Source organism: Aplysia californica, unplaced genomic scaffold (genome assembly GCF_000002075.1).
Source record: "Aplysia californica isolate F4 #8 unplaced genomic scaffold, AplCal3.0 scaffold00614, whole genome shotgun sequence".
In the NCBI taxonomy this organism is placed as follows: domain Eukaryota; kingdom Metazoa; phylum Mollusca; class Gastropoda; order Aplysiida; family Aplysiidae; genus Aplysia; species Aplysia californica.
Window position 1 is genome coordinate 20,948 of NW_004797884.1, and position 13,126 is coordinate 34,073.

Genomic DNA, 13,126 nt, shown 5'->3' on the forward strand with positions numbered 1-13,126 from the left:
ACACATATATGTATATATATGTATATATATATATATGGCTCTCAATCCAATGCAATTAAGGGACACAGGTAGTTAAGCCTGGGACCATCTGGTATCATTACATGAGATATTTGTGACACGCTCGGCTGCATGACGTCATAGTTGTTGGTCGAATGTCGACAGTTCTCTTGTGGCTCTGTCTAAGTTAACTAAGTAAACATTTACTTTGCTGGGACCAGATGTCTGCCTTTACATGTATTTTAAGCAATAATTAGACCCACCTGTACCATATACCCAGTACATTTTTTTCTTCATGGTTTTGTTTGTGTGTTTGTTTATTTTTTGTAAACGTTTTTCTTAATGTTTCCATACTTGAAAGGACATTTGGGGCCAACACTTCCGGGTATGATTTTTTTTTCTTTCAGAGATACATAATAATACATATACGGTAATATGGTTAATGTTATCTGTATAATTACTCTACCAAAGATTGAGTTCGTGCATCGTATGTTTTGTGAAAGGAAAACAACGAACATGGTCATGTCGTATAAAGTCCACTTTCAGCGTTTTCTCAGTCCATAATTCACTTCCACTTTGGATACATGAACTGGAAAATCGTTCCTCCAACTGTTTTTAGGCAGATGCGTTTTGTACGATATAGATCAATGTGTCATGACATGGTGGAATCAGGCGCTCATCAATTTTGGGACCTATGGAGTTATTGGTTTATTATCTTAAATCTTCATTTGCTTTTCTTTTAATTAAAAAAAAACCCCGTCTCTATTTATATTGAATAGAAGTCGAGATATTTGCAGTTGAGGGAGACGGGGGCGACTGATGTCTTAGGAAAAATCAGCGAGAAAATGGTTTCCCAAAGTTTGGTGACTCTAAAACTTCAATGTTCTTGGGAAAGCACATAAGTATTACATTTAGTTAGGCCTAGGTCCTATATTATTTAGTTGCCTTTGATTAACGTTTTTCAATAGGCGCCTGTTCAATATAATAAACACAGAAATGATTTTTAATGGATAATAAAAGAGGTTGAGTCCATCATAAAATAAAAAAATATATAAAAAAGAGAAAAAAACCTAGCTCCACAAAATAAGAATAGTCCAACGGGCGAAAAATGTATGTTTCTTCGTTTTCATTATTTTGATGAGCGCCTGATTTCACCACGATGTCACACGTATATATTACTGTTACTGATTTTTTCCCGGTCAGTTCCAATAATATTTTCAGTATTTAATGTCTATTTTGCACGGCTATTTCATGTCCATTTATATACATGTAATATTTGATTCTGTCATGGTACTCTCATACTCGTATCGACAATTAGTTCGGGAGTGTGTGTGTGGGGGGGAGTGTCTTTGTGTGTGTGTGTGTGTGTGTGTGTGTGTGTGTGTGTGTGTGCGTGCGCGCGCGCGTGTGTGCGTATGCGTGCAGGCCAAATGCGAGTCTCGAATTTCTTTACAGCAAATTATAGGGTACCGTATTTCACAGAACGCCCGTTCTTCCATGTTTACTCAACTCTTGTTTGTTGTACATGATACGTATTCTGCTATGGCTTAAGACATGTTTTTTTATTCGATAAATCGACGCTCTTTGAACTTGTTGGCTGCTCTTGTTTTTAAAAAAAATTCAAACAAACTAAATAAAAATCAAAACGTTTCAAGTCTATTTTTCTGAACTATACTATAATACATGTACATGTAATCGATATTTCACGTCCCCATCGACACTATTTAGTACATTTTGATCGACACTCCCTGTGCAGTGTGCCAGCAGATAGATGGAAAAACCCAAGTAAAAAATAATAAAATTCCCAGCACAGGAATCGAACTCGCCGTACCGTAAAACCACAAACGCCGTTAATTTGTTTTCTGAGCAGAGGCAAGTCAAGCGGTGTTTGCTTTTATAAGTGTTTAACGGCACTTGCAACACAATAAGGCCATATAAGTGCCACCACATCAATTGTCATTTAGCTAATAAAGAAGCAGAACCTACAAGTGACGCCCTCCGACCACCCACTCACTTTGATTTTGATGTGCCACTACGGAGTACAAAATGTAGGCCTCCATAATAATAATATAGTGTATTTGTCTAAGTTTAGAGCCAGTGAAAAAAGCCAGTTCTATCTCTCAATCAGGGCGAATATTGTTTTATATGCATGCATTGTTACGCTCCCTTCGACACAATTTAGATAATGTTTTATAGACGGGCTTCCGATCCTGCTTGTCAGAGAGAGATACAACATCCCAGGGGACAGACCGAGATACTCGATAAAAATTCTACCTTCACATGAATTGAATGAATTGAACTCAGGTCTTCTGCCTAAGTCGAAAAACCTGACGATTACCCTACATGCACAGATGTTTACACATGTAATGCTTGTTTATTCCAGTAAAGAGGAACACATGGACACAATAATGGTTATTTAGCGCTGGGGGAAAAAAAAAGTAAGACAGACAAAAACAGCATAGGGAAAGTAAAGAAGTAGGACCTAGCAGTGGCGCCCTCCAACCCCCCGCACATGTAATGCTATCATTTTAAAAATCCCACCGGATCTAGGCTACATACTACATGAATGTAATACAGGGTGCCCATTACGGCTGGATCGGGCTGATCGCCGGACTCGGTCGCCTGAAACTGAAAATAAACACGTTTGTTTTTTAGGCGACCGAGTTCGACGATCGGCCCGACCCCATCCGTATATGGACACACCGTATAAGAGCAGCTATACGGGATAGAACTTCACACACACACACACACACACACACACACACACACACACACACACACACACACACACACACACACACACAAACAAACAAATTAATTATGTAAAGACACAGACACACGATGCTGTTTTAGATAAGTGTTTTATTTCGTTCTATCGTACAGTGGGCACATGTAAGACAGCATGCGCGCTCTCTCTCTCTCTCTCTCTCTCTCTCACACACACACACACACACACACACACACACACACACACACACACACACACACACACACACACACACACACGCATACACACACACGTCTACACATAAGGTGAACTGTAATGTAAATCAGTTAACAGACACAATACAATATAGTATCAGAAAAATCAACAACAATACAATTTGCATATATATATATATATATTATATATATATAAAATATAAAATATATATATATATATATATGGAACAAAAACAGTAGGCCCCAAGAGAAGGCAATCAAAATCAAATCACATTGTAGCACCGGAAATTGCTGACTGATAGCAAAGTACGTTGACGTTTTCCACCCCCCATCAACATAGGGGAGAGTGGGACAAGTAAGACGTCCATTTGGGGAAAGTCGTCCATCTCACATTTACCACGAAAACTTCTGAAAACGATGTCATCGCTATAAAAAAAAAAATTCAGTTAAGGGGGGGAATCAACCTGGGCAGATACAATTTTTTTTCTTGTGAACTAGCTTTGACAATACAGTAACTTTGTTAGAAAAAAAAACTTATCTAAAACATATATTAAAGGTGTTATTACGTCCCCCATCGACATAATTTAGATCATTTGGGAGGCGGGCTTCCGACCCTGCCTGTCGGGGCCAACCCAGGCAGAGCGGGATACACTGAGATTTGTTTTCTTTTTAAAAGCAAAACACTGAAATAAAGCAGACAGAAAGGACGGACACAACCATTCCAACTCTGTTAGAGGAGCTAGTGAAGATTAGCGAGAGGAATCATTCCAAATGTCCTATAAATTGTTGAAAATACCATGATAAACCCAACGAAAAACAGCCATAGACATGGCCTGCCTGATACCATTGTCAAAACCACAGAGTCAGCATTCAAAGACACAAGGGGTAGAAATTTGTTGTCAAAATGTTTTCACGGAACAACAATGAATGTTGGAATAAACTTATTTGGGATAGGTGTAACAAAGAATGTTTTGTAGAAAGTGACATAGTAGAGGAAGCAGTATTCAGAGCAGTTGCATGATAATGATGGGGTAAGTTCTTTGATCAAAATGCAAAAGATTTTTGGGATCAAACCAAAGTTTCAGTTTTACGGCGCTCGAAACTGCATAAGTTTCTCATGTGTGGAAGACAGGTTATCTACAATAAGGCAAAAGAGGCTAAGCAGTCAAAACTGACAAAACAGCAGACTCTGTCCACGTCGGAAGAGCTTCGGCTCAGTTGGCGTCAGGGAAAACCCCAAAGAAAACATGTGAAGAAGGCAGGAATCTCCTCTTGGAAGGTGAGACATCCATTAGAAATTTTCCCAAGAGAGATAGTATCAGATTTTGTCCGAGTAGAACCAAAGTTTTTTTTATTTTCTTATTAGAGGAAAACAGGACAGAGTCAAAAGAGCACTTGGCCAGATAAGTAAATTCATCTTCATTGATTGATCCTCTTTTCGATGCCTACAACAAATAGGATATATGTTAACGTGGCCTGAGGGACCATTACCCTACAACGATGTCGGCATGAAATTGTCAGGCAGTCATGACAAGAATGTCCTCAAGATGACTCTTCCAAATGATTTGGAAGAGTCATCTTGAGGCTGAGGACAATGCCAATGTAGAAAGACCAAAGTGCCAGAAAAACACTGTTCTTGTTGCTTTGCCCACAGTTAGGGATCGTCATGAAAAATTAAATGGGGTATCTCCACTTTGGAATCGATGCCGACAAAAGTCTTAGCAGTCACACTTAGTAGGACAAGAAAATAACGCTATTTCTTATCAGGGGTTATGATTTTTTTCTGTAAGGTCTGCAGACTTTCAGGTCCTCAAGGCGCATATCTTTGCCTGTGGTAAAGAACACCGAGACATGGCGATCCAAGCAGTGAAGAATACTTGATGAAGTTGAAGACGACCACTTTGATTCAACCATCAAATCGGCTTGGAAATCAGACACAGGGAAGCCAATCAAATATCGTGATGCCACGTGGTGTTCTTATTTTTTTTAAAAAATAAATTCTATTTTATTTTCATTTTTTTTTTCAATCTATTTTTTTAGCGGTATTCTTATTAATCTTATGGCAGGAGTGACGAAGAGTGACGTTGAAACTGATGAAATCAAATCAGTAGAACACAAAGGGAAAGTCTGGGTCGCATGAGATTTTTCGCCCGAGATGACGAAGCCAACTTCTTTGGTAAAATAGTGAAATGGTTTAAGTTTAACGCCCCTATCAAAACTGTTAGGTTATGTAAGGGGCGGGACCTCCTAGTTTAACGTCCATCTCCGGTAGGACCGAGCCAAGTGGGAAGTTCATGTAAAGTGCCTTTCCCAAGGACACAACGTCGGACGGAGCTGAGGCTCGAACCCCTGAACTCGCAATCTCACGATTACGAGTCCGGTAGCCTAACCACTAGGCTACCGACGCCACCTCTTTGACACTTATAGTAGTTATAGCTTCATCACAAGCTTTATTCTGATGACCAATGATAGGCCCAATTGTCCATCTCTACAACCACTTTCTGTGCCCTACAAAAGGTCCCAGAAGAGAAGCAACACCAGCACGACTGCTTCTGTGGTGGACGCAAAGATACTGAAGTCATTGAAGCAGCCAGAGGTTGACAATGATGACGAAATTTAGGCCAGAAGTCTCGTACCATCATTACAGAGGATGAACTATCTGGAAAAAAACTAAAATTCCGTTTGTAGGTCCAGGGTATTCCCCTTAGATACTTTAGACGCCAGGAAGATGAAGCCAGAGGTACTTATGGAAATCCTCGCCAACCCCAAGGGGCCTCTAATTCTTGCACCACAGAAGCTGAAGCCACAGGTCTTTTTTTCTTTTCACAAAAATTGCATATGCTTTCCTCTTTCTCCCACAGAGGTCCAAATGGTTCTACGTGATATCTGGAAACTGCGTGTTAAGATACAGAAAGAAAAGACTGAAGGTTTCTCTATTGAAGGACACATTTGAGCCCAGTTACAGAAAATGGTGGACGGTGATTCTGAGGCTCACGCTCAGCTCTTGCACAGGATGGGACAATCTCCATCATTTTCTTTCAGACGTCGCACATAAGGAAGTATCAAGACTTATCAAGAGGTCCTCTCTATAGACACCACCCACTGCCTCAATGGATATATTATAACACCCTGTGGTAGTGTTTATGGTAGTAGAAGGCGACGCCAAGGGTCATAATCATTGCGTTGACTATGCCATTATTAGAGATGAAAGAAGGCTCTAATCCGGCCATCAATCACCTATGGCGAGAGGCCTGGGTATAAAAATAGGCTGCTCTCCGAGCACGTTTCACCAGAACAGAAGAGACATTAAATGAACATGTCAAAGCTCTTCCACCCCTGTCCCCATGTGACAGATGCTTCATACAGAATCAAACTGGGAATGAACCTAAGAAATGGGACCGCACAGGGCTGGTGACTGAAGTGCTGGACCCCAACCAGTACGTTGTCAAAATTGATGGCTCTGGACCTGTCACTAGACGCAATAGGCGTTTCCTCAGAGCATTCACACCGGCAACGACTGCCACCGAACCTTGGAAGTTGAAAGAGTGAACACTACAAAAGATATTTCAATTTTTCTGCGTTGGTGGACTGGGTGTAGTCAATGCTGGTCTGCTTGATTTGGTCAGTTTCGGTTCAGGTCTCCTCTTGTAAAAATGACCAAAGAATGTTTTGACGAGTGAACACTTTTTTTTTCCAAATGGACTCCCAGCCTGTGGTTCTGACACAGACAGTGTATTTACTAAATAGTACAAAAGAACAACCTCCTCCCCAGACATTCTGTTGTCCTTTCGACCCTAGACCCATGTTTACATACCCCCAAGCGTTATGAGGAGACTTCGAGAAAATAACTTAAATAGTATTCCAAAAACTACAAGGTCAAAAAGAGGAGGTAAAGGAAAAATACAAGTTAAAATATCCCAGAGAAAAGCAGGTCAAACGAAAGGATGCCAACTCAAGCAGACACCGCCTCCAGAGAGACAGCGCGTGTTGTTGTTGTTGTTGTAGATTAAGGTGATGACATTTTGGCTATCGAGGTTGTAGACATGTACAACAACATATCACACACAGAAGGAGTTGAAGCCTGCCATTTAGCCCACTCTAGCCTCACCACATACACCACATGTCAAATAAGAGAAAATTGTAAACTCCTGGAAGAAGTCATTACACTAAACAACTTCTCCTTCAACTTCAACGACCAAATGTTTCTTCAACTCACAGGAACAGCCATGGGAACTCCGTGAGCTCCTTCCTGTGCCAAGATTTTCACGGCAGAATTCTGGCGTAAAAAAATCTCCCCCCTTCCTAACCAACCCTTTCTGGTTATGAGTATAGTTTAATCATTCAACTTTATTTTCAACAGATCGCCCTCGTAGAGCTCACAAAAAGCTCGCTGAGGACAGCATCCCTCAGCCCACAAAAGAGGAAAAGAGAAAGCAGCAGTGTGCTGCGTACAGGGCTCGGATTCGAGCCGACCCCCTGAAGCATGCGGAGTACAAGGACAAGAATGCTGCTCGGAAACGCCTGGCCCGGAAAAAGGCAACCCCGGAGGATAAGCCTGTGGAACGCGAGAAAGCCAGATTGCGTCAGGCTGCATTCATCAAGTGAGCTTAACATAATGTCGTCTTCAGAAACATTTACTCACATCGTTGACTTTTCAGGACCTTGCCTTGTTAGTCATGTGATCTCATACAATAATGTAACACGTAAAAACAAGATCAGTCGTATTCAAGTGAAAGCGTTTGAGGGGGGGGGGGCGGGTGGTGGTGTGCTTTTATGACTGATGTATCAGCAATGATGGGGTGCCTGTTTTGTTTAGCTTTATCACGATCTGTCATTTATCACCCATTCTAACCCATGTTGTGTATGCCTATTTGTTCAAAATTAATCCTTGTCTTGTATGAATGTATTCCTTAGTTTCATGTTTACTCACATGTCGCCTTTTGAGTGATGGCTATGCTTGTATGAAGTTTTGCACATCACCCGTAGAGCCAATTCGGGTCAAAAATTAAAACTAGACACACACACACACACACACACACACACCGAAGACTAGTCGGAATAAGCTTTATTAACCCTATCCGTACGCCCTGGGGTCATTTTGTATACTTGGGGTGTATTCTTCACTTTTTAGAATGCTTCTAGTACGAAGGTCTCTTTGAAACTTTCAGTACTGTATTTCTCAAAAAATCATTTTGACAAACTGCAATGCAAAGCGTATGGATCAGATTAACGAGTTCCTCTTTGAAAGTGGTGGTGCAGAGTTCCCCACATTGTGTGGATACGATAGAAAAAACACGACGTACGGATAGGGTTAAAGTAAAGAGCGCATTGGCACAATAATTGTCATTTAGTGCTCTCAGAATACAAAGTTGTGAAGAGAGAAAAGGAGAAATTATCAACTTCCCCAACACATGACACTTTCTTGGCTTTGTCTTTCAGACAACATCAGAAGGCAAAGACTGCCGCGACCTCCGACGGCAATGTGCAGGTGGGAAGGCCTCTAGAGACCCGGGCAGACGCCAGAAAAACTGAGGAGCGGCGCGCCAAGAACCATCTGGCCCAACAGAAGCGGCGCGCCAACATGAGCTCCCAGAAAAAGAGACGTGAGAGGGAACGCAACCGGGCTTATTTACAGCGGAAAAGGGATGTCCCGTTACCGAAGACCCCACCAGCGCAAGAGTCTGCTCCTTCTACAGGAGTGGGTGCTTCCACGGTTTCAAGAGTGAAGAAGAGGTTTGGTAGGAACACGTTGTGTGGATACGATAGAAAAAACACGACGTACGGATAGGGTTAAAGTAAAGAGCGCATTGGCACAATAATTGTCATTTAGTGCTCTCAGAATACAAAGTTGTGAAGAGAGAAAAGGAGAAATTATCAGCTTCCCCAACACATGACACTTTCTTGGCTTTGTCTTTCAGACAACGTCAGAAGGCAAAGGCTGCCGCGACCTCCGACGGCAGTGTGCAGGTGGGAAGGCCTCTAGAGACCCGGGCAGACGCCAGAAAAACTGAGGAGCGGCGCGCCAAGAACCGTCTGGCCCAACAGAAGCGGCGCGCCAACATGAGCTCCCAGAAAAAGAGACGTGAGAGGGAGCGCAACCGGGCTTATTTACAGCGGAAAAGGGATGTCCCGTTACCGAAGACCCCACCAGCGCAAGAGCCTGCTCCTTCTACAGGAGTGAGTGCTTCCACGGTTTCAAGAGTGAAGAAGAGGTTTGGTAGGAAATTGTTGCCTTCTTTGAAGTGCCTTATGAAGTCCCTCTTTAGGAAGGATCCCAAGAAACTTTTACAACAAGGTTTGTCTTATTCCTCCCCCTCAAAGTGTCAAACTCCTGGGCCAGATTTGGGTAATTTTTTGAAGAGGAGGAGGGATAGGTCAAGCCTTGTTGTAAAACGACTTTTTGCTGGCTCTGATGTGTCTTCTTTGTACAAACGAAGAAAGTTTAAAGATGACGGAGCTGCTGAGGGTTTTTTCCGAGATCGATCCGTTCACATCCCAGGGAAGCAAGGTGCTACAAAGCACGGGACTCGGAAAATCCTCAGCAGTTCTGTCAAATCTTTGTACAAAGATTTCACTTCAGAGCATGGGCCTCTTATTTCGCGGTCGACTTTCTTTCGAAAGAGGCCCAAAAATGTTTTGTCTTTCACAAAGACTCCCTTTCGTCAATGTCTTTGTGAAATATGTTTGAATCCTATGCTTATAATGAAAGTTCTTAACAGTTTTATATCTTCGAGAGTGGACACACTGTCAGAATTGATTAGTTTGACTCTTTGTGGTGAGAATGTTAAGTGTATGCGGCGTGAATGTGATGAATGTGGAGTGAATGCAGTTGATTGTTTGGTGGAGAATGTTGATCGGGAGAAAGTAGTTGAGTGGCAGAGATGGGAGCGAGTGTGCAAGAATGGGTCTTCTCGTATAGACCAGGTGAAGAAGAATGGCACTCTACTTGAAATGTGTGAACAGCTCAAGGTTGATTTGGGGAAGTTGCCTCTCCATGATTTTGTTCACAGGTGGCAGAGCCGTGAGTACAGGACTCTGGTAGCAGATGTTCCAGATGGCTGGGCTGTTCTGACAATGGATTTTGCTGAAAACTACTTGTGTCGACAGCAAGATCAGCCTCAGTCAGCCTACTTTGGGTATACGCAAGTCACGGTGCATCCATGTGTATTGTACTATAGATGCTCTTGTGGCTTGCGTGTGACCGAGAACTGGTCATATGTGTCAGATGTTCTGGCTCACAGCTCTTCCATGGTTGACGTCATGTTGAGAAAAGTTGTAAATTATGTGTGTGGTTTGTCTGGAATGTCTAAACTTGTTATTTTCAGTGACGGGTGCAGTTCTCAGTACAAGTCTAAACTTCCTTTTTTGTATTTGTCCAGGTATGTTGATTGTGGTATCAGTATAGAGAGGTGTTTTTTTGGTGCTCGACATGGGAAGAATCCCTGTGATGCACCGGGAGGCTTGTTAAAGCAAGCAGCCTTCCGTGCAGTGCAGAGTCGGAGATGTGTAATCCAGAATTCTGTGGATCTACTGCATTTTGCACAAGATACCCTTCAGATTGAGACTGTGTGAATTCTCAGTACACAGCACCGTGTAAACTCACAACAAACTCCCTCTGCAAGAAAAGTTCTAGGAGACGTCACACTGCGAGGCTGTTCGTTCCATCTCAAGCAATTCTGATGGAGAAAAATCCAACAACTGGGACTTGCTACAGAATTCAAAGACCAAGAAAAAGAAATTGGCAGCTTTCTCAAACTGACCTTTGAACTTCCATTCTTGGACTTCATGGACTTTTTAAAAATAGTTTTGCCTTCGACATCACCCTAGTGGCTCCTGCCGACGAAAGAATCGACCCCTACCTTGATTACCATCTCAAGACATACATATTATACATCCACAGCTCTTCATTATTTCCACCCACAGTTTGGGCAAGCAGCGGTTGCAACAGAGAACAACAAACGGTGGCGAAGCAGCTGAACAGTATGTTCTACTCTGCACATCCCACAGTGTTCGAACTTGTCAACCAACAGGAGGATGTTATTTTCGAGAGCGGGTTCAAGATGAGAGGTGCTGGTGACATGGCGAGATGCGAGACAGCATCAGTAAGAAAGAAGACAGCATGGATAGAACAAACAAAGAAACAGTTTGCTGATGGAACCATTGATCGGAAAGTTTATCTCCAACCCATTTGCTACACTGGACTGCCTGCAACGTCTCTAAACACCATATAGGTATAAGATTTTTACCAAGTTATACAGCCTTCATTAAAACATTTCTAATGCGGCCTCATAGAGAGTCAGTCCCAAGCCTGTAAAGCAGAGGGGAAATGTTTCAATGAAGAGCATATTCGATAGCGAATGTGGAAAATATAAATCATATCGCAGTGCCGCAAATCTCCTATCAACATATCGAATAAAACGAGTGGTGCCGCAAATGTCCTATGAAGAAAATTATCAAAAATCACTAGTGCCATAAATATACTATTCTAAAACTGGAGTGCCGCAAATGGAAAGCTCTCTCCTAACCACCAGTTGGCCAACTTTTAAATAGCCCTGGCCACAACGAAACCACTGACATGAAGCTTCAGGGCATAGAGATTGTTAAAAACCCTACCAAAGAAAATCTTAACCTTCTAAAGAGAATCTAAGTGGATGTGGAACCTGGGCTCACATCAAACCCTCTGTGGCCTCAACATTGATGAGCCTCATTGTAAAGAACTCAAATGTATGACTTAACAAACAACTCCAGTGGCCGCATGCTCATCTTCACCAGGTGGTATTCCTTTTATTACCCCGTGCAGTGGTGTCATAAACCCTTCCAGCACCCATACAGAGTTTCCCACTTGGCGAACGAATGATGCGAACGAGCATGAAGTTAAAAATTGTTTTAAAAGATTTAAAACGACAAATGTAATAGAATCCAAAAGACTAGGAAAAACATCAGCATTTTCAATAAAACTTACAAGTATTGCCCAATACAGTCCAAACTCCTTATGGGTTAAGAACAGTTCACTCATACATATATTATATATAGACACTACCACAATGCCTAAACAATTTTTTAATGGGCCAGATTTCGTCTAAATATAAAGAATTAGAAAACCATGTAGGCCTATCAGATATGGAGGAAAAGATCACCTGGCAGGAGAGTGCAAAGAATATGAAAGTGTCTCACGCCGATTTGGGAAATGCGCTCTTCAAGTGTCAACTGTCACAACTTCATGCCAACAACGCAGTCTTCATTCAAGGTCATGGGAATGACAAAAAGGAAGCGGTTCAGAACAATAACTGCCTCCAAAAACCACTGTTAGATATTCCTTTGGACCGCGTAGCATCTCCATATCCACAAATTCTCCTCAGCGTGATTCTCAAGCATCACAAACTTCTGGAAGAGGCCATTCACAAAAACCATGTTAAATTCATCAATGATTGGGACGAGACACTGATAGACTTAGGGAAAACTGTAAAACAATACGGCAGTCATTGGAAGGTTTTGATGGAAACAAGGAAGAGACGGGAGCAGCTGAGGAGCTGCCTGTGCTTTGTGAGCGCGCTGATGACACCTCAAAGTACGCAAAGAAATGAGAGGAGACAGGGTACATGAAACTTTCTTTCACATTTAACAAAGAATGTAAGTGTTTGTTACACCCCCATCGACATAATTTACATAATTAAGGAGGCAGGTTTCCGACCCTGCCTATCAGGGGGAAAAAAACAAGATTAAGAGGTATACAAAATCCCAGCACAAAGACCGATCTCCCCACTTGGGAATTGACCTCAGGTCTCCTGTGGGCGACCGTGAAGCACCTAATACCTACACAACAGATGCAGGTACATTATTATTAAGTATACTTACCTCCCCATCCTATCAAAGACCTCACTCTTGGAACTGGCCTAGAGGCATCTTGTCTTGACCTCATTTTCAGTCAACACTGGATTACCACTCCGGCATATCACAGCAGATCATAATTCATAGGCAATCATTGTCACAATTATTATCTTGCTTCCAACAGTTTTGTTTTTTAATGAAGGTAATTTTACACCCCTGTTTGACGCAATTTAGATTATATAAATATAGGAGGCGGGCTTCTGACCCTGTCTGTCAGGCACTACCAAGACTGAGAGGGATACAACATCCTAGTAGACAAGCCCAGATACTCTGTCAAAACGTCTCCCCACTCCGGAAT

General features: G+C 42.1%; 2 protein-coding genes across 2 annotated transcripts; both read left to right on the forward strand.

Moving 5' to 3' along the window:
* Window positions 1–4,057: 4,057 nt before the first annotated feature.
* On the forward strand, window positions 4,058–8,951 carry LOC101857596. The gene is made up of 6 exons (XM_035972213.1): window positions 4,058–4,219; window positions 5,802–5,929; window positions 6,294–6,427; window positions 7,301–7,541; window positions 8,380–8,638; window positions 8,859–8,951. Exons 1-6 carry the CDS (start codon window positions 4,058–4,060, stop codon window positions 8,949–8,951), a joined length of 1,017 nt encoding a protein of 338 aa, XP_035828106.1.
* On the forward strand, window positions 8,692–10,512 carry LOC118477192. Its single transcript, XM_035972214.1, has one exon. The coding sequence runs from the start codon at window positions 9,001–9,003 to the stop codon at window positions 10,510–10,512; it is 1,512 nt and encodes a 503-aa protein (XP_035828107.1). The 5' UTR covers window positions 8,692–9,000.
* Window positions 10,513–13,126: the final 2,614 nt, after the last annotated feature.